Below are 19,560 nucleotides of genomic sequence, written 5' to 3'. Positions count from 1 at the left end.
AAATCATTCTAATATGCTGATTTATTATTAGAATTATCAACAACAATACTACAGCGAGAATATAAGTTACGCCTTCTTTCTTTGCGTGAACGTTTGGGCGGCGTTATGCAAATCTTCTCACATCGTGACGTAGACATGTGGGGTGTGTTAGAACGAGCCGTTTTAGGTAGGCGTGGTTTAACTCTTAACTTTTATAAAGAATATCTCTTTGGATTTGAGACTTTAGTCTTTGCAACTTTACAGATCTTCTTTATGCACCAAGAGCTTGTAACACTCCAAAGAGAAAGGAAAAATTGAAATCGCATCATATGACCCCTTTAAGTAAAAGTGATTTTAATTAATAGTATTGGTATTTCTGAATGGAAATACATTATTAATTATGGTAAAAACGAGTATTTCATTTGACTTTGAAAAACTTTGTAGATATCCTGACTCATCAAAATCAGTTAGTCTGTGGATTGAACAATTCGTCAACTAAACCTTCTTAATTGGAAGCCTGGAGTAAATTAGGCTTGCTTTGAGTTCAGTACGTTTCTTAGGAGATGTTTACAAAGTTTGAAGACTAAATTGATTATATCTAAGCTATCATTTGTATGATTCTCACTACATACTTGTTCAGTTGTTGGATGACTAGTTGACTTATAGTTGATTCATACTTTAAATCCACCCCAGTATGGAGCTTCACTCATGTCAACATGCTTTTGCGTTCCTGGTCCTATCTTTGCCTCGCTCGTCTGCATTATCAAAAAATCCAACCTTCAGGCTTTGTTTTATTTCTAAGAGTTTAAGTAGTTTAATTAATGTCTCTGATCTTATTATAGATTATAGAATACTTAGAGTTTGAAGAGGCCTCCTGATCCTCCTGCATGTAATATCATTAGACAGTCAAGCTTTCATTTATTATGTTCTGCTCTGTGGCTTGAGAGCTACGTGACTCTGCGATTGAGAGTTAATGAAATGAAAGATGTGGTTAAGTAAAAGTCTTGATGGCTGTTTATATCACCAGCGCATTAAAGCAGGATTTTAAAATCAGTGCATTAATGCAGTACTTTTTCATTTTGAACAGCTCTTGCATATAATAATAATGCTCATGCGGCAGCAATCGAGCCTGCATCATGTCCTGATGCCATTCCCTATGCATTCGTGAACAACAAAAAGTGCCCTGAAAACTAACATTTAATAAATATCATTTTAATAGAATTATTTATTGTTTAAATGTTTAATAAAAATATATATTTTTCAATATTTTCTGTTTGAATATTATTACTGTTCATGTTTTATTAAGGAAAGTTCATAAACCTGATCGGCAAGCCTAGGTCTTTACCCAATTTCACTTTCACACCTTTATTGCTTTTCTGTCAGCTTATTCAGTGTACGCATGTCTGTTCATGTTTTGATGTCAAGACCAGAGACCTGATCATTTCAGCATTTTAAATTCTCATTTATATGCATTTATTATTCTTGTGGATTTTTAGGGCGGTCTATCAACGTTTTGTTGCACATAAAAAAAATCCCCTGAAAGTGTGTAGGGCTCTGTCGGAGTATTGGGTTGAGTCCAAATACTCGAGCGCTCTTAATGAGTTATTTAACCCCGCTCTGTGAACTAACTGACTTCTAAATCACAGACACTCTCTGAGAGTAAGGGCCCCTCTTAAAATGTTCCACATGAAACATTTATGAGTGTTAACGTAAAACCAGAGCCAGTCACTTCAGCCGGAGGTGTAATCACTCAAAGACACTTGAAAGTGACAAAACAAAATGAATATAAAAGAAACAAACTCATGGCTATGACAAGCTGTAAATTGAAACCGACATCACATCCCATATTTGGGACATTCCAGGCTAATGCTAACACCAGATACACAATTACAGAAATGTGTGTGAACTTCACAAAGTGAAAGCCCTCAGAGAATCCCTGACAAGTCACAATGTGATATGTTTGGCATTAACTGCATATGTTTTTCTGTCACATGCTCGATTTAAATGTGGCTTTTTAATGAAGTATGACCGTGTATAAAAGTACAGAGTACAGTATATTATGATTTGTATTATTTAATTTCTTTGGAAAGAAACATATAAGCTGGGGACTGGATCTGAATTCATGTGTTTTTTCTGCCCTTGAGGCCTCAGTAATAGAAATGTACTGTATAATTCAAAAGAATGCATAGTTTTGGAAACTGCTTTGTTTCTGATCTCTCTTTGTTTCTGTCTTTTCTCAGATTATTGTATTGTGGAATTGTGACAAGCCTTTACCTGCCAAGCATCGATGGCCGGCCACCTCAGTGCCCATTATTGTAATTGAAGGAGAGAACAAGGTGATATACAGTACGGTTTCTTTGAGATTTCAATAAGGTTTCCCAAGTTGTTTCCACTTTTTGACAAATGACATTATGACAGCATTAGATGTGTCACAAAGTCTAAAAATAAATTGAAAAAATAAATGCATGAAACTTTGTGAATGCTGGTTTTAATGTATACTCTAATTTTTGTTTTTTATTATTACTGCTTTTATTCATCAAGGCACCTTAACTTGATCAAAAGTAACAGTAAAAACTTACAAAAAAATCTATTTAAAAAATAAATGCTGTTCTTGTGAACTTTCTATTCGTCAAACAATCATGTAAAATGTATCACAAAAATATTATGCAGCACAACTGTTTTTAATATTGATAATAAGAAATGTTTCCAGAGTATAAAATCAGCATATTAGAATGAATTCTGAAGGATCATGTGACACTGAAGACTGGAGTAAAGGCTGCTGAAATTACATTTTTTAATCTTAAAATAGAAAAACAGTGATTTTTAATTGTGCTAGTATTTCACAGTATTACTGTGTCTTTGATCAAATAAATGCAGCCTTGGTGAGCATAAGAAAATTCTTTCAAAAACATTTTGAACGGTAGTGTACATTATATGTAATGTTTTTCGTTGGTAATGAAAGTTATTACCCTGATAAAGTATTTTTCACAAAATTGTGACTATGTTAATATGTACTGCAGTAAAATATTAGTGACACACAACACAGCATCCCGCACTTTTGTAGTTGTTGATAGGGTGTGTGTGGATGTTTTTGGTGTGGAACAGAGAGGGACTGTGAGTGTTGTTTCCCAGTGTTTGGAGCGGAGAGGGATTAGTTTTCCTCTGGCTGAGGCCGGGAAGAGAGCAGTGAAGTAGTGCCAGTCAGCCTGTGGTTTGTACGGCTTGTGGCTGTCTTGTTTACAGAGTGGTGTGTCCGTGTGTGTGTGTGTGTGTGTGTGTGTGTGTTGTGAGTGTTGTTTCCCAGTGTTTGGAGCGGAGAGGGATTAGTTTTCCTCTGGCTGAGGCCGGGAAGAGAGCAGTGAAGTAGTGCCAGTCAGCCTGTGGTTTGTACGGCTTGTGGCTGTCTTGTTTACAGAGTGGTGTGTCCGTGTGTGTGTGTGTGTGTGTGTGTGTGTGTGTTTTCCCATCCTGACTAGCTGACGAGGAGACAGCTCTTTTAAGCCGTGATTGACAGCCTGGTCCCATGCCACACTGAAGTGTTGCTCTGGGCATTTTCCTTATTAAACACTCCCATTTCTACAGTATATGAGATCCTACAGAGAATACTGTGCCTTTCAGACTCACTTCCTGTGCTGTGCTGCATTTCATTAAGGACTGCATGAAACAACATTAACTACTTATTGAGAATTGGTTTAATTTTTGTGTGAAGCACAAAATTCAAAGGAAAATAATATAGGTCAGGACTTGATTTTAGCCATTGGGATTTGAGTGTGAAAAATAATATTCTATGTAATTTTGTGATTATTAAATTTCCTGTCCGTGCGAGCTCTAGTTATGTTAACAGAAAAGTTGTTAAATTAAGAATAACAAGCATGCTGAAATCACACACCGTGTGATGTGATTGTAAATAAGGGTTATTTTTTAGGGAAATTTTAGTAGCGATGCACCCTAATGCATTTTTTTACAGAGACTAAAATTAACATTTTCATTTAGCCAGAAACCAACCTTAAATCTGAGTAATTGAACCTTGCTCTTTACAGTGTTGGTTTCTCATGTGATAAATTCAACCAGTTACAGTAATGTTCTTCTGCAGCCAAGCTTATCCATATTTTGTGTAAGAAATGGACACTGACATAGTCAAAGCACAAGTATTTTCTGTTTGAAACTAATTAGTTGTAATTGTTAGTAGTAATTTATTAGTGGCGGATAGTAGTAAAATGATAGTAAATGATATGACTCGACTTGATTCTGTGGTACGGCTCTATGGCATCTGTGGATTTGAAGGAGAGAGATGTGAGACTTCCAGCGTTAGATTTAATCCTGACTTCACAGGGCCGTCGCTCACCTGCACGTACCTCATCTTTCACCTTCATATTGTGGCGGTGGCTTTCTAGAAGTGCAGATTGTATGTGGAGTGGTCCCTGTGGACTGCTTGTGTGACTGAGGGGGATTTACTGTGGGAAGCGTGTGTATTATTTCCTGTTTAGTTGTGCTTTTAAACACCATCCTCTTTTGACGTATTTATGAGTCAGTTTGTCGCTCCCTGACACTGTTTTGACGTTTAGTGCCGTCGAGGCTTGTTTTGTCCATATGTGTTTTGACAAAAGTTAAATGAAATGCTTGCATGTGCGTCCATGTTTATGAAGCGCTGTGAGGAGATGTGTGTGGGTGGCCTGTTGTTGTATGCGTCTGTGACTGGACTTCAATGTGTGCCTCGTTTTGTAAATTTCCGCATCTTATTAGTGATCAACCACACATGCACAACAGTAACCAAATATTTGGAGTTTAATCCAAACAGAGAAAAATATGGAGAGGAAATTTTCCTTGTACTATACAAGATAAAATCTGAGTGTACGTATTTATTTTTCTCTCTGTAGGTCATGAGCAGTCGGTTTCAGCCCTATGACAGTATCATCAGCGATGCAGTGTTAAGTCTGGATGAGGACACTGTCTTGTCAACCACTGAGGTATGGACTATAATTCTCCCCACGTGTCTCTCTCTCCCGCTCTTTCTCTCTCTCCGAGTCACACGTCAGCAGTGAGGGTGACTGCCGTCCTGAGCTCTGTTAGCCTGTGGCCCTGCTGAAGACGGCGCTTCCTCCTGGAAAGTTTCTTTTTTCGTTTTCTATCACTATTCATGGCTGTAGATGTCATCTTTTTGCGGTTTTCTGGGGTCTTCGACAGGAGGTCCGTGACGTTTTTATTTTAGGATTGCCAAAGTTAATGTGTGAGATTTAAAGACACATTTAAGACCGTTATCGTTATGAGTTAATATTGTTAATAAAAATATATTTAAATTGGAACCATCGGAGCTGATTGAAATGTCATCTATACATTTTTATTACCTATTTCCTTTTTACTTTTTATTTATTTATGTTAGTGCTGTAAAACGATTAATCGCATCACACAGTATATATTTTGAGAATATTTACATGTATATATTTATATTCATATAATTTATATTACATATAAATACATTTAATATATAAACATAACATTTTTCTTAAATATATACGTGCATTTGTGTGTATTTATGTATACAAAATAAATATACAGAGTACAGACATATATTATGTAAACAAAAACGTATTTTGGATGTGATTAATCGTTTGACAGCACTAATTTAAATATTGAAGCCTTTCGTTTATTGACAGTCATATAGTATTTAGTATGGAATGGCTGGAGCATAGTTTTATATATAAATGTTTAGCCAATCATAACAGAAGCCATTTACATATAGGTACAGAGAGATGAAAAATGGTGGAATTTTTTGGTGGAAGACACTTTGAATAACATCGTAAGTGTGCTTCAGGGGATGAGATTGCCCCTTTCCTGGCCCTATATTAAAAATAGCATCCATTGCAGCTAACAATAGGGCAGATATCGGATCCATAACCCTGTAGCACCTCAAAGTGAAAGACGCCTTATCGTTTGAGCAGGGTTGTGATCGCTCCCTCCTCAGCCGCTCTCGGATTAAACCCCCAACCTTTCAGCTGGCAGTGCAGATTTGGCAACCACTATGCTTCCGCCACCCATAATCAGCTCAGCATGGCCTCTTCAGCCCTCGGTTCCTCCCTCTCGCGGCTTCTTTCTGTCCCCTGCATTAGTGGCACGCTGCAGTGTACAGCGGTGAGAAATGGCCGTCCCTTATCAGAGGCAGCAGAGTCAGCGTGAACGCACACAGCTCAAGTCAACCTCCTAAACCTGTCTTCCCTTCGGTGCATTCCTCTTTTCTTCCTGAAATGGATATCTTTAATCATGTGTTATCTTGACCACACTGCAGGGAAACTCCAATTACTCTTTCTTTCTTGAACTCCCCCTCCCAAATAACCCCATTTGTGTAGCTGTTATGAGTTAATATTGTTAATAAAAATATATTTAAATTGGAACCATCGGAGCTGATTGAAATGTCATCTATACATTTTTATTACCTATTTCCTTTTTACTTTTTATTTATTTATGTTAGTGCTGTAAAACGATTAATCGCATCACACAGTATATATTTTGAGAATATTTACATGTATATATTTATATTCATATAATTTATATTACATATAAATACATTTAATATATAAACATAACATTTTTCTTAAATATATACGTGCATTTGTGTGTATTTATGTATACAAAATAAATATACAGAGTACAGACATATATTATGTAAACAAAAACGTATTTTGGATGTGATTAATCGTTTGACAGCACTAATTTAAATATTGAAGCTGATCAGTCCAATTTTATGGGAACATTAGAATAATTCACATTAATTAATATAATTAACATAATATCAAACTCAAGTAAAATACCATGCATAGAAATGTGAACATCAGTAGGGGACATATTTACAAAGATTAAATCCATAAAGTGGTAATAATTTGATTATGAATATAAAAAAATATATATATTGAATTATTGCAGATCTACATTCAGATATAATATTATTATAATATATTGTATGTAATATAACAGTAAAAATATATTTAGAATTGCTAAAAATATTACATATATATAATGCAGATATATATACACAAACACTGTGTATATAGTTTAGATTTTTGTATCTGTTTGTGTGTGTATATGTATGTATGTGTGTATTATATATATGTTTCTTTCTTGAATTCCCCCTCCCAAATAACCCCATTTGTGTAGCTGGAGTCTTAGTTTGGCATTACATGTGAGGCGGGTGTACTGCCGGTGGGGTTACGCCAAGTGTTCAGTGTATATAGTTAGTCTGTTTGTGTGTGTCTTGTATGAGTGTGGTTCAATTCACTGCTGACTTGAGATCCTGCTGAGGCTCCGCCGCTGACACTTTTGATGCGTTTCAGTAATTATTTGTTTAGATGCTTTGATCTTCGAAAAAGGAGGGCATTTTCTCAGCTAGCAGCTTTGAAAGCGTGTTTGTGTATGTGTGTGTATATTTGTGTCTGGTTTTTGTGACGAGATAGCCTTCATGCCACCATCCTCGATTCTTTATTTCTTCTTTTTAACTCTTTATAGTGCCGGTTTGGCGAGTTGCTTCTAACTTGAGCTCAGCGTTGCCTTGCAGGTGGACTTTGCCTTCACGGTGTGGCAGAGTTTCCCTGAGAGAATTGTGGGATATCCTGCCCGCAGTCATTTCTGGGACAATAATAAGGAGCGCTGGGGTTACACCTCCAAATGGACCAATGACTATTCCATGGTTCTCACAGGAGCTGCCATTTACCACAGGTACTGCATGTGGAAACAGATGCTTCACTGGGAGGAAATTAGGGCAGTGCCTTCCCTTTACACTATATGAATATACACTGTCTACATACACATGTATATATACGTATGTGTGTGTGTGTGTGTGTATATATATATATTATATATATATATATATATATATATATATATATGAATATGCACTACCATTCAATGGTTTGGGGTCATTTTTAGCCAGAAATAAAAACTTTTAAGCAATGATGCATTAAATTTGTTTAGTAAAAGTAAAGGGAAAGACTTTTTTTTTCAAATAAATGCTGTTCTTTTGAAATTTATATTCATTAAAGAATACCAAAAAAATGGTTTCCACTAGTGTTAATTTTCGTTAATTAATCTCTTCATTGTGGAAGCGCAGACAATGATCTGAAAACACCAACAAACAAGTGCAAAATTAACACTGGTTTCCACAAAAATATTAACTGTTCAATATTGATGATAATAAGAAATTTTACTTGAACGTCACTGATAGATCGATTAAAAGCTTAATGTTAAAGCTTAAATTTAAAATGAATAATTTACTGAAAGTCTGGTAATTCATCAGTTATGTCCTCAATTATAAGCAGTAATATCACAGAAAAAAATGTCATAATTCTGAAGTTCTTTAAAATGGAGACTACCATTACAATAAGTAGACAAGGCAATATTTAAAAAATATTAAAGGGGTCATATGATGCGATTTCATTTTTTCCTTTAAAGGCGGGGCATAGAGGAGAAACAATAATGTACAGTATGTGGAAAATAATGTGTTTTTTTTTACTTTAAACCGCATAAACACATTTCATTACACCAAATACACAAAATAATGTTCTTTTTAGCAGCATCATATGACCCCTTTAATACAACTATACAAATCAATCTTTAGATTAAACTGACTGATTATAGTGTTTAAAGAAAAAGTCTCACCATACACTCCTCAGCGCTATGATCTTAAACAGGAAGTACAGGAAATTGTCCAAATATAAGGATCCGTTTCCATCATGGTAACACCACAGACATTGAGGACATGAAAAGGTCATTTTTCTTCAAATATCACAAAAGTAATTATATAAAAGTATTTTCATGGCAATATAATTATTGTATTGTGTAATTGTATTTAATTTAGCATGCATAATATTTATTTTAAATAAAAATGTTAAACATTTATATTGTTGCAAAGTTAATACCACATGCCACCACAAATAAAGAATGACCTAATATGATGGCACCAGCTTTAGGGTAGAATTTCTCAGAAAAACATGATTTGCAGTTTCCGTAGTAAGCTAGAAACTTGCAGCAAGGACACATTTGTAGGACAAGCAGCCATTAAATATATATTTAAGGAAAACAGTATTGAAAAAAATAAGTCATTGATTAAAAGACTGATTGGTTTTTGTTGCAGTTAATGAAAAAAATAAATATATTTTATCCATTTTATCCAGCACATTGTGTTCATTGTCCTATTGAGCTTTTGAATTTAAGATTTTATTGTCTCAACCTGTCCTTGACAATGTCCATGTTCTCCATTCCGTCCTTTTCTCCAGATATTACCACTCCCTGTATACCAACTTCCTGCCAAATAGCCTGAAGAGCATGGTGGACCAGCTGGCCAACTGTGAGGACATCCTCATGAACTTCCTAGTGTCTGCTGTCACCAAGCTGCCGCCCATCAAGGTCACACAGAAAAAACAGTACAAGGAGACCATGATGGCTCAGGTAAGTGAGAAAACAAAACGCACTGCAGATAATGAAACCTACATGAGCTTGAGCAGATGTCTAATGTTGTGCATCTGTTCCTCTTAGTCATCTCGAGCCTCGCGCTGGGCGGACCCGGACCACTTTGCCCAGCGGCAGACCTGCATGAACAAGTTCGCCAGCTGGTTTGGCGGCATGCCACTGGTCCACTCCCAAATGAGACTGGACCCCGTTCTGTTTAAGGACCAGGTCTCCATCCTCCGCAAGAAATACAGGGAGATCGAGCGGCTCTGACCAGACTGGCGCCCCTTGTCGGACATTCAACAGGGGGCCGCAAGAGACTCTCCGGAGCAGAGGAGGACCATAGCGGAAGAGCCCGTGGCTCAGTTTTCCCTTCAGCACACAAGCAAAGGACAAACACAGGCCTCTGTGGACCTTCAGACACACGTGACACACAGATAATGAAACCTACATGAGCTTGAGCAGATGTCTAATGTTGTGCATCTGTTCCTCTTAGTCATCTCGAGCCTCGCGCTGGGCGGACCCGGACCACTTTGCCCAGCGGCAGACCTGCATGAACAAGTTCGCCAGCTGGTTTGGCGGCATGCCACTGGTCCACTCCCAAATGAGACTGGACCCCGTTCTGTTTAAGGACCAGGTCTCCATCCTCCGCAAGAAATACAGGGAGATCGAGCGGCTCTGACCAGACTGGCGCCCCTTGTCGGACATTCAACAGGGGGCCGCAAGAGACTCTCCGGAGCAGAGGAGGACCATAGCGGAAGAGCCCGTGGCTCAGTTTTCCCTTCAGCACACAAGCAAAGGACAAACACAGGCCTCTGTGGACCTTCAGACACACGTGACACACTTTTAACTCTTCGGAAGATTTCGTTTTGTTTCAAGGTTGGTAACGAATGCCACAGAAAACTCATCTTTCCCAGCACACAAGCAAGTTGTTGGACGACAGGAGGGATGCATCATCGTGTTAGCACTTCTTCACCACGCCACATCTGGATCCATCCACCCTCCCGCTTCGGCTGTCAACATCATGTTCTCAGTTCTTTCCGAGGTCTCGAGCCATGATTGTGTACGATTGAGCTCATATGGTTTTATTTCCAAGTTTTTGAGGTATTAGGGTTTTTTTCCTTTTCAAAACACTTCATAATCATTTAGTTTCATTGGAAGGCTATGATGTAGACGGTGCAGGTGAATAGTTCACAGACACAGAAATATAACTGTGAGCAAAAAAAGGGCCGTAACATTGCATTCAAAACGGCATAACCACCATTTAAACACCCTGCAGTATTTTATTTCTTATTTTTAAAAATGGTGCCAAGACTAATGAGTTGCCTTAAGTGGCTTGTCAAACCCTCCCTACCTAATTAATTCATGCAAATCCACCTTAAAGTGTATAAAAAAATTAATTAGAATTCCCTAAATCCTCACGTTATTAAACAACCCGACTTGGAGAAAAAAAATGTTTGTCATAGTCAAGAAAAAGATTAGCATGGAAACAAAGGCAGAGCTTACAGTGCAGGAACGCCATCTGTTTAGGTGTGAAAACTTTTGTAGACATCAGCGCATGACAGGTTGCATCGTAAGGACTTATGGCCGTAATTTAAGTGAGACGTCTCTCACCTCCTTTATCTTCCCTGTCCCTGTGAAAAATGAGCTGTCCATCAAAGTTCAATGGCACTGGCTCATTTCTCCTCTTTGGCCTCCTATTTTAAACGTGACTCCTTCGCATATAAAACTCACTCAGCCACAAATGGACACCTGGCTAATTTCTGTCCCCTAGAAAGTGACGAGTGTATGCTTCCTTTATATCCTTTCTTGTTGATTTAATATCAAGGGAACGGTTCTCGAGACGTTGGGCCCCTCCAGTGTTGTTTCTCTGTGTTTTCCAGAGTCAGAGTGGAGTGTGTTGTCAGCCTCCGCTCACAGGTACTTGAATGTCTGATGACTTGAAGGAGTGCCGTGCTTTAGTGGCCTTTTGTGAAGGTGACTGGACTTAAAATGTGCCAGCTGTGAGCCAAAGCCTTTTTTCCTTTTCATGTTTTCTTCACATAATGCATTAGAATTCGGTTGATGCTGACATACACTACATGTTTTTGTTTGTTTTGTTTTTCCCCCTCCATGTGGGCATGGTCTGCCCACGCTGAAATTTAAAAGCATATCTGACACTGAATGTTGTTTAGGAACCCTTCAATTGCTGTGCGTTGTATTTTAATAAGCATCATGACTTAAAGGCCTCAGAAATTTGCAGTCTTGACATTTAAGTTTAGGTGCTTGCTTGAATCTTGTTATACAAGTACGTGAATTAAAGTCCCTGAAAGCTTCTACTATAATTGCCCTCTTAACTGTTGCATAAAATGTTCATTTGTAATTAGTCGTCTTTGTCACCCTTTTTCTGTCTTTTTTTTTGTTTTTTGTTTTTTTTTAAGTTTTAACACAAATGACCCACATCTGGTTAAGTTTTAAGTTCAGCAAACCAGCTAATTTAAAAATGTTATATCCAGCATTTATACCTATGATTGTCATTGTTATAATGTCATATCACAGAATCAACGTCTGGCCTCGCACAATTTCATCGGCCAAATTATAAGACACTTCAATGTACATAATCCTTGTTCATACCGCTGGATCTACACAATTCTATATAGGATGATGCATCTGAGATGACTTTAGGCGGTAGATGTGTGCATCAGATGTCCGTTTTGATTAATATGTGCATCCCATCCCGTCACGATGCCCTTGCCAATGCTGTCATCAGAGCTTGTGATACGCCCAGCATCGTCCAGATCTGCCCAAGGCCCTTGTCAGTGCACAGCATGTGTGCAGACAACACACTGATAGGTGTTTGCATTGATGCCAGTGTTATTTTAATTACCTAGCTTAACGTGACAAAGCCATTCATTTGAAATTGGCCTGTTGAATGCTGCTGCTACCACTACACACTTGCAAGATCACCAAAGAATCTTGGCAAATTTAAACTCATGCAATTGTATTATGTTGTCATTCTTTTATGGTTTCTCTGCTTGTTTTTCATTCCGTCAAGATCATCCTGTCTCAAGGTTAACTGGTAAAATTAGCATCCGATTTCTCTTACATTACTTTCTGTGATTAGCAATAAGCAATATCGAGTCATGCTCAAAAACATCACTGATCTCTCCCTGATTGTGCCTTTTGATTCAATTGAATTGAGTTTAGACAGAACCGGCAAAATCTTTCAAATCAAGTTGCGTCATCTTCCGACACTAAAGTTTCACAGTATCTGTTAAACACGCAACTGTATTTCTCACGTTAGGCTGTTAACCAGACTTGCATGACCACTTTAGGCTATTTATGAGTAAATACTGATTTGTTTTGGGTTCTTTTTGTTCAGAGCTGTTTGTTTTGCGGCCTCCTGTCCTGACCCTTCATCCCAGTAATTAACAGATGACTTTTTTAATAGAGGTAATAAAGAAATTGTAAAATGCCAATTTTGTATGAATGATTTATAAGAAAATGAATAAAGTCATATTTGATGCTATACTGACGTGACTTGCGTGTTTATTTTTCCGATTAATGGTATAAAGAGGTTACAGATAAGGGATTATATTGAGCTGTACGCTGTAAAAAAAAATAACCTTGAATTTAACAGTAAAAGACTGTAAAAATGCTACAGTAAAAACACGTTAAATGGTTAACGATAAGTTCCCCTACAATATACGGTAAAAAAAAAATCTGGGACCCGGTTTCAAAAAATATCGGTTTCACTCTCCCAAAACGCCGGATCCGTGTGGACGAAACGGCTATACGATACAAAATGTATGCGTATACAGCTAAACGCATCTCCATGTGGACGGGGCAGTGTGTGTTAGTGTTTGTGTGAATGACACTTTTTTCTTATCAGTTTTGTACATTAGGGTTGTATGTTACAGCTAATGTTGTTAAATGAATGATTATTGCATTATTTCAGTTTCATGTGTGCTACCATGATGTTTAGGCTACGTCCACACGAAGCCAGAGCTTTCCATATCCGATCTTTTTTTTCCCCTCGTCTCAAGAAATATCTGCGTCCACACGAAACCACAAAACGATGTAGTATTTAATGAAATTACGTTATTTAAATGTAAATTTAAGTTAAAACTGTAAAACCTAAAATGTTGCTACCGTATTTTTTTGACGGTAAAATTCTGGCAACCACAGATGCCGTTTTTTTTTACCATAAATTTAACGGATTTTTTTTTTTTTACAGTGTACATGCTGAAATTCAGCACTATTGATTGTGCGTCTACTGTAAACGGCTGTGCATTTTTTTTTTTCTTTTTGAGAAGGATGCTTTTATATCTAATAGTAAAATCAGATCATTTGTTCATGAGTTTTTTTTTTTCCAAACACGACCACAAAAGTATGAAGCAGTCGAGATGCACTGGTATAAGGTTTATACTTAATAGATATATTAACACCACACTGATATGCAATGTTTCACACATTATTTTTCTATAAGTTATGATTGAGAGCTACACAGTTTAACAGTAAATAGGAGCTATCACTCATGCAAAATATGAGGAATATACTTGCGTAAAAGGTTCATTTTAAAGCATATCTGAGTGAATGAGCAGACTGCTCAGACCTCCTAATGTTCATCAGGTTGAAAATTGGATCCAAGTCAGCTGAACCGAATGGTATTTCAACCGTGTGTTATGAATTCAGCAGAATTTCTTCAGTTCATTCCTCTTTTCGCTTCCTACCTTCTCTCAATTTTGTGCCTCGCTGCTCTTTCCTGCATCTATCTTACGCACTGAAAGCAGAGCTCGTGAATGCAGCGAACACAGGCTGTGTATGTACAACACTGACTCTGTGCACACACACATGTGTGTTCAGCTCCTGACAGCCAGCATGGAGTTGATCTCCCAGATGAGGTTTCTGAGCTGGTCCATAATCATCTTCAGCTGCTGGTTCTTCTGTTTGAGTTTCTGTGATAAAAATGGAAATACACATTTTCAGTTATTGAGCTGTTAATATGCAGCACTGCTGAGCAGAACGTCACTGACTTAACATTTTTCAGTAGCATAACAGCTAAGCTATTTTCAAAATTATGTAGCAGGGTTTCTTTTCCTAACTACTACCTGTGTAGCATGACAAAACTCAGCATTCTCTCATCTTATGCCACATAATATGTCATAATTTCAGTGTGCAGAGCTGTAAGCAGACTTACAGAACAGTGGAATCAATCGTATTCACTCTGTAGTGAATGTTTCCTATACCACACAATCTGTAGCACCACAGCAACAGAAACTATATTTTGCCTGAGACATTAATTAAATGTGATAGAATAACCACTGGATTATTTTGATTGTGCTCAGTCTTTGTTTTCGCATGTACCATGCCAATAACACAAGATGAAAATCATACAGTGCGACCAGTGTATTCCACTTAATAAACAAATGTCTTCTAATGAATCAGTCAAAAGACTCACAATCTCAAACTGGTTTGAATCACTCTAAAGCATTACTGAACATCTGACTACCTGTATGTAATGATACACGTTCTCAAAACAGTTTTGTAATAAAAGGCATTAAATAGTATTAGTGATGTCAACCGATTGATCGCGATTAATCGCATCCAAAATAAAGGTTTTTGTTTACGTAATATATGTGTGTGTACTGTGTATATTATGTATATATACAGTAAATACACACACATGCACGTATATATTTAGGAGAAATGTTATGTTTATATATTAAATATAAATTATATGAATATAAATATATACATATAAATATTTTTAAATATGTACTGTATATGTGTGTATTTATATATACATAATAAATATACATAGTGTACACACATATGTAAACAAAAAAATTTATTTTTTTATTTTTTAAAATTTATACTCATTTGACAGCACTAATAGTTATACATGATACTTAGGATCGTGGGAGTGTCTTACTTTAAATATGAATATAATCTAAAAAATATGAAAATAACATTTAGATATTAATTTAGAAACCCATATATAGAGCCCCGTTTCCACCACTGACTAAAAAAATGTTTTATCTCACAATTCTGACTTTTTTTCTTGCAGTTCTGTCTAACAATTCAGACTTTTTTCTCACAATTCTCAGAAGAAAAGTCTTCATTACGAGATATAAACTCACAATAGCAAGAAAAAATAATAAAGAGATAAAAAGTCACAATTGCTTTTTTTATTTCTTATTCCATGGCAGAAACTAACAAAAAAAAAAAACTAAATTCTGAGGGAAAAAGTCAGAATTGCAGGATGTAAACTCAGAATTTAGAGAAAACAAGACACTAGGGCTTCCATACTCATCAGATGATTGTGTGGGTTAATTCAGTGAAGAATTCATCACACTGATCCAAACAGCTAACTCAAGTTCTTTTAAATGAAAGAACCGGCTCAGAAGAGTCATTTGCTCATGAATCAGACTATAGTTGCACTGTGTGCTTGTCTAGCAGCGAGCAGGGATAACTGTTCTTGCCATTATTATGCATTACACTGTGCTTTTTATCTTACCACATTCAATTCACATTGAAACTCCCATTCATAACTCAGATAAAATATGATTTCTTTTACCATGTTGCTGGAGATCATGACTGAAAAGCGATGCAGGAAGCAGTGTTGCATACTGTAAATAGTTAACATCACCATAAGTAGCCTCAATATATTGTTGTTTTTGTTTAACTGCTTTATGCAAAGGACTATATACTTACATAATCAGAGACAGGTTTTTGAGATTCACTTGTTTAACACACGTGACAGCAATTCAACACAAAAAGCAAGCCGATAAAGTCAAGATGTTTAGCTGTTTTTCGACCAAACTGAAAGGGAATAAATATGATTTGAGCCACTTTGTTGTATGATTGCTGGTGTTGTACTGGACACAGCAGGCTAGAAACAGCGAGAGGTTCTCTGGCCAAAAACACCTTGTTAAAGAAAAAGGCTAGAGGAAAATGTCATTCAAACTGACACTCTTTCTAACAGTTTTGTGCAGGAGAGCATCTCTGAAGCTTCATGGTGTTGGGCCACAGCAGAAGAATAATGCGCTTATACCAGCCCACCTCATGTCAATGGTACAAGCTGCTGGTGGTGTAATAGTACGGGAACTGTTTGCTTGGCGCACTACAGGCCTCTTAAATACAAACAGTGCTCTATTTAGATGCTGTAGTGTATGAGCATTGTTACTGACCATCTGTATCCCTATATAGCCACAGTCTAGCCATTTGAAATGAATAGCCTACTTCCACTGGGACAATGCACCATGTCACAAAGCATTCATCATCTCCACCTTGTTCTATTGTGGGAATAGCTTGGAACTTCAGCTTGTTCCAATGGCAACACGGTCCCCTGATCTCAATCCAATAGAGCACCTTTGGGGTGAGCTGAAATGAGAAGTTCATGCAGCCTGTAAATGGGCAGAGACTGTGTGATTGTATTGAGTTAACCTGGCTAGAACCGCTGAGGAATTCTTCCAGCATGGTTTGCTGAATCCTTGCCACAAACAATTCAGACAGCTATGGAGGCAAAGCAGTGTGCTGATCTGTACTACTCGGGTGTACCTAACAATGGACACATTTATCTTAAACAGTATTTTGCTTTTATTTAAAAAATTACTATCTCATATCATTTAAAGGATATTTGCAGTTTAAAAATTAAAAATAATGTTCTATGTTGCAGGAACATTTAGGTGAACTGTAAAAGGTGATTAAAAATAAAATAGTATAAAAAATGCGAGCAATCATAGCACCTAAAGTATACACTTTAATTTAATTGTATACATTTAAAATATATACATATATAAAGATCATATATTCACTATTAACTAAGAGTTTTCCCTGAACAAACTCCTAGTTTGCTGCTTATTAATAGTTAGTAAGTTGTTGTTAAGTTTAGGTATGGGGTGGATTAAGGGATCTAAAATACGGTCATGCAGAATAAGGCATTAATATGTGCTTTATAAGTACTAATAAACAGCCAATATGCTAGTAATATGCATGCTAATAAGCAACTAATTAATAGCTCAAATTTGATCCTTAAAATAAAGTGTTACCAATATACTTGATCAAAAATACAGCAAAAACTTATTTAACATTTACAAAATCTCTCTCTTTTAATATATTATAAAATCTGTGTAAAATGAATTTTTCAGCAGCCATTAGTCCAGTCTTCAGTGTCACATGAGCCTTCAGAAAATAATTCTAATAACTTTTTTTAACAGTCCGCTTGGAAACAAAGCCATTGTGATGCCAAACTCTCTCACATGGAAGAAAAAAAATTATTTTTACAAATGTGGAAATGAGCTATTTTGTAACAATGTAAAAGTCTTTATTGTAACTTTTGATAAATTTAATGAATCCTTGCTTTAAGGAAACCCCAAACTTTTAAATGGCAGCCTACAGGTTTAACATCTATTACCTTATTGCACAAAAGTTCACACCCCAAACTTTAAATGACAGCATATAGGCTTAATATCTATAACCTGATTGCACAAAAGTTCACACACAATAAAACTGATGACATAATACGTTTTAGGCAAATTGCTCACAGCAGGCAACGGCAATGGTGCATTAAAAGAGGATGAACTTAGAGATGCAACTTCTCTAAGACAGTCAACCTACTAGGAAAAATCAGAGCTCCAGCAACAGGCCTGGCGGGATCAGCAGTAAGAGATGACCCTGGTGAGCTGAACTCCTGTCTAGCACCATTAAGACATAATAAAGACTCCGTATAAGTGAACAGGTCCCAGCTGGTACAGGGCAGAACACTACATTGATCGCTTCTTCCATTCCTAGCAGGGTCAACCTGGATCATGATTGCTCCAGGAACACTGACAGGAAGGGAGTCTGAGGCACTTGTTGTCAAGCACTGAAACAGGAGTCCTGAGGCAAGCTCAGAGGACACAAGTCTCTCATAGAGCAGAGAGGTAAAGTCTCACTTGATCAAGATTCTCAGTACAGATGTTAACTGTGATAAAGGGCTCTCATCATCCCACTGGCTTTCAGCATTTAAGCAGGAGCTTTCAGATGTTAGCATGAAGGCAACTGCTTGGTGGCAGCTTAGCTCTCATGACAAAGTTGCTTCTTCTTATTGAGCACTGAAAGCCACTGCGGGCTGTTGTCTGAAGTCTAATAACCTACACACTTGCACTTTAGTATGTACTTGTGCAATGATGTTCTGACTAATAAAGGGACGGTTCACCTAGAAATATACTTATTTACTCACTGCCATGTCATTCCTTTTAGAATGACAGTCAATGGGAGCCAAAACAACAGTTGCCAAGTGGATTTTGAATACAACTTCCAAAGCAAAATCCTTTTAATATTTGATAAATAAGTTGCAAGATTAGTACGTTTAAAAAAAAAAGTTGTGGCAGAAATCGCAATTTAAAATTGTCAGTCCAATTGGGACAAACCTCTTTTGTTTTGAAAATTTTGAAAATTCTGCCATCATTTGCTCACCCTCGTATAACACTTTTTAGTTGTTTATATACAGTATATACATACATATATATATCTCAGAGGTAAAATTTCGTAAAATTGTCGTAAAAATTCCGTCATAATCTATTATTACCCATCATTTTAATTTTCATATTTTAATTATAATAACACATTTAATTGCTTGTATTTTTGTTCACATTTTCATTTTTAATAATGAACCTACAGGACAAGCATATAGGCTTATGCATTTCTTTATTTATGAAGAGAACAGATGAACAGAGACTGCGCGTAACTTTTCATGTTCAACACCACAGTGACAGTGGAGGCAAATAAAAACAGCAAAATATGCTAGAGCTGGGGGAAAAAAAATCGATTTCTCGATTTTAATAGATTCTCATTTTTATGAACCAATAACAATTCTTAAATCCCAATCGATACTGTTTTCAGTTGATTAATGAACCGTATAGTGCGCCTCACATCCAATAAATCGCAATAATAGGCTAAGCTTTGTGCTTTGTTACTTGATATGAAATAAAGTATTAGATTTCAAATTCTGTCCATTTTATTAGGAAATTCAAGCAATAAATACTGTTTTGGCGCTCTTTAATGTGGTGTGATCACTGTAGACACCTCAGATCAAGCAAGGCGGCAGTGCAGGCGAACTGATCATTTCTTTCACTTTACTAGTGGTGACTTGTGACAGTTTTATTTTTGTTCTGGATCCCG

At 36.8% G+C, this 19,560-nt stretch overlaps 2 protein-coding genes across 5 annotated transcripts in view; one reads left to right on the top strand and one right to left on the bottom strand.

Moving 5' to 3' along the window:
* ext1b (exostosin glycosyltransferase 1b) overlaps positions 1-9,860 on the top strand; it is a 76,612-nt gene extending 66,752 nt beyond the window's left edge. For all 3 annotated transcript variants that reach the window (XM_016509879.1, XM_016509878.1, XM_016509880.1), the window contains 5 exons: positions 2,220-2,315; positions 4,857-4,946; positions 7,526-7,686; positions 9,243-9,414; positions 9,502-9,860. In XM_016509879.1, coding sequence (XP_016365365.1) covers positions 2,220-2,315; positions 4,857-4,946; positions 7,526-7,686; positions 9,243-9,414; positions 9,502-9,687 — 705 coding nt within the window. In that variant the 3' untranslated portion in view covers positions 9,688-9,860. The remainder of the gene's footprint in view (positions 1-2,219; positions 2,316-4,856; positions 4,947-7,525; positions 7,687-9,242; positions 9,415-9,501) is intronic.
* Positions 9,861-13,604: 3,744 nt separating this feature from the next.
* The window catches only part of med30 (mediator complex subunit 30), a 20,820-nt gene continuing 14,864 nt past the window's right edge, over positions 13,605-19,560 (bottom strand). For both annotated transcript variants that reach the window (XM_016509881.1, XM_016509882.1), the window contains exon 5: positions 13,605-14,351. In XM_016509881.1, the coding sequence (XP_016365367.1) occupies positions 14,256-14,351 (96 nt within the window). In that variant the 3' untranslated portion in view covers positions 13,605-14,255. The remainder of the gene's footprint in view (positions 14,352-19,560) is intronic.

Source organism: Sinocyclocheilus rhinocerous, unplaced genomic scaffold, assembly GCF_001515625.1.
Source record: "Sinocyclocheilus rhinocerous isolate Xijiao unplaced genomic scaffold, SAMN03320098_v1.1 scaffold53, whole genome shotgun sequence".
NCBI classification, from domain to species: domain Eukaryota; kingdom Metazoa; phylum Chordata; class Actinopteri; order Cypriniformes; family Cyprinidae; genus Sinocyclocheilus; species Sinocyclocheilus rhinocerous.
The sequence above is the reverse complement of the archived record's forward strand: the minus strand, read 5'-3'. Positions and strand labels throughout refer to the sequence as shown.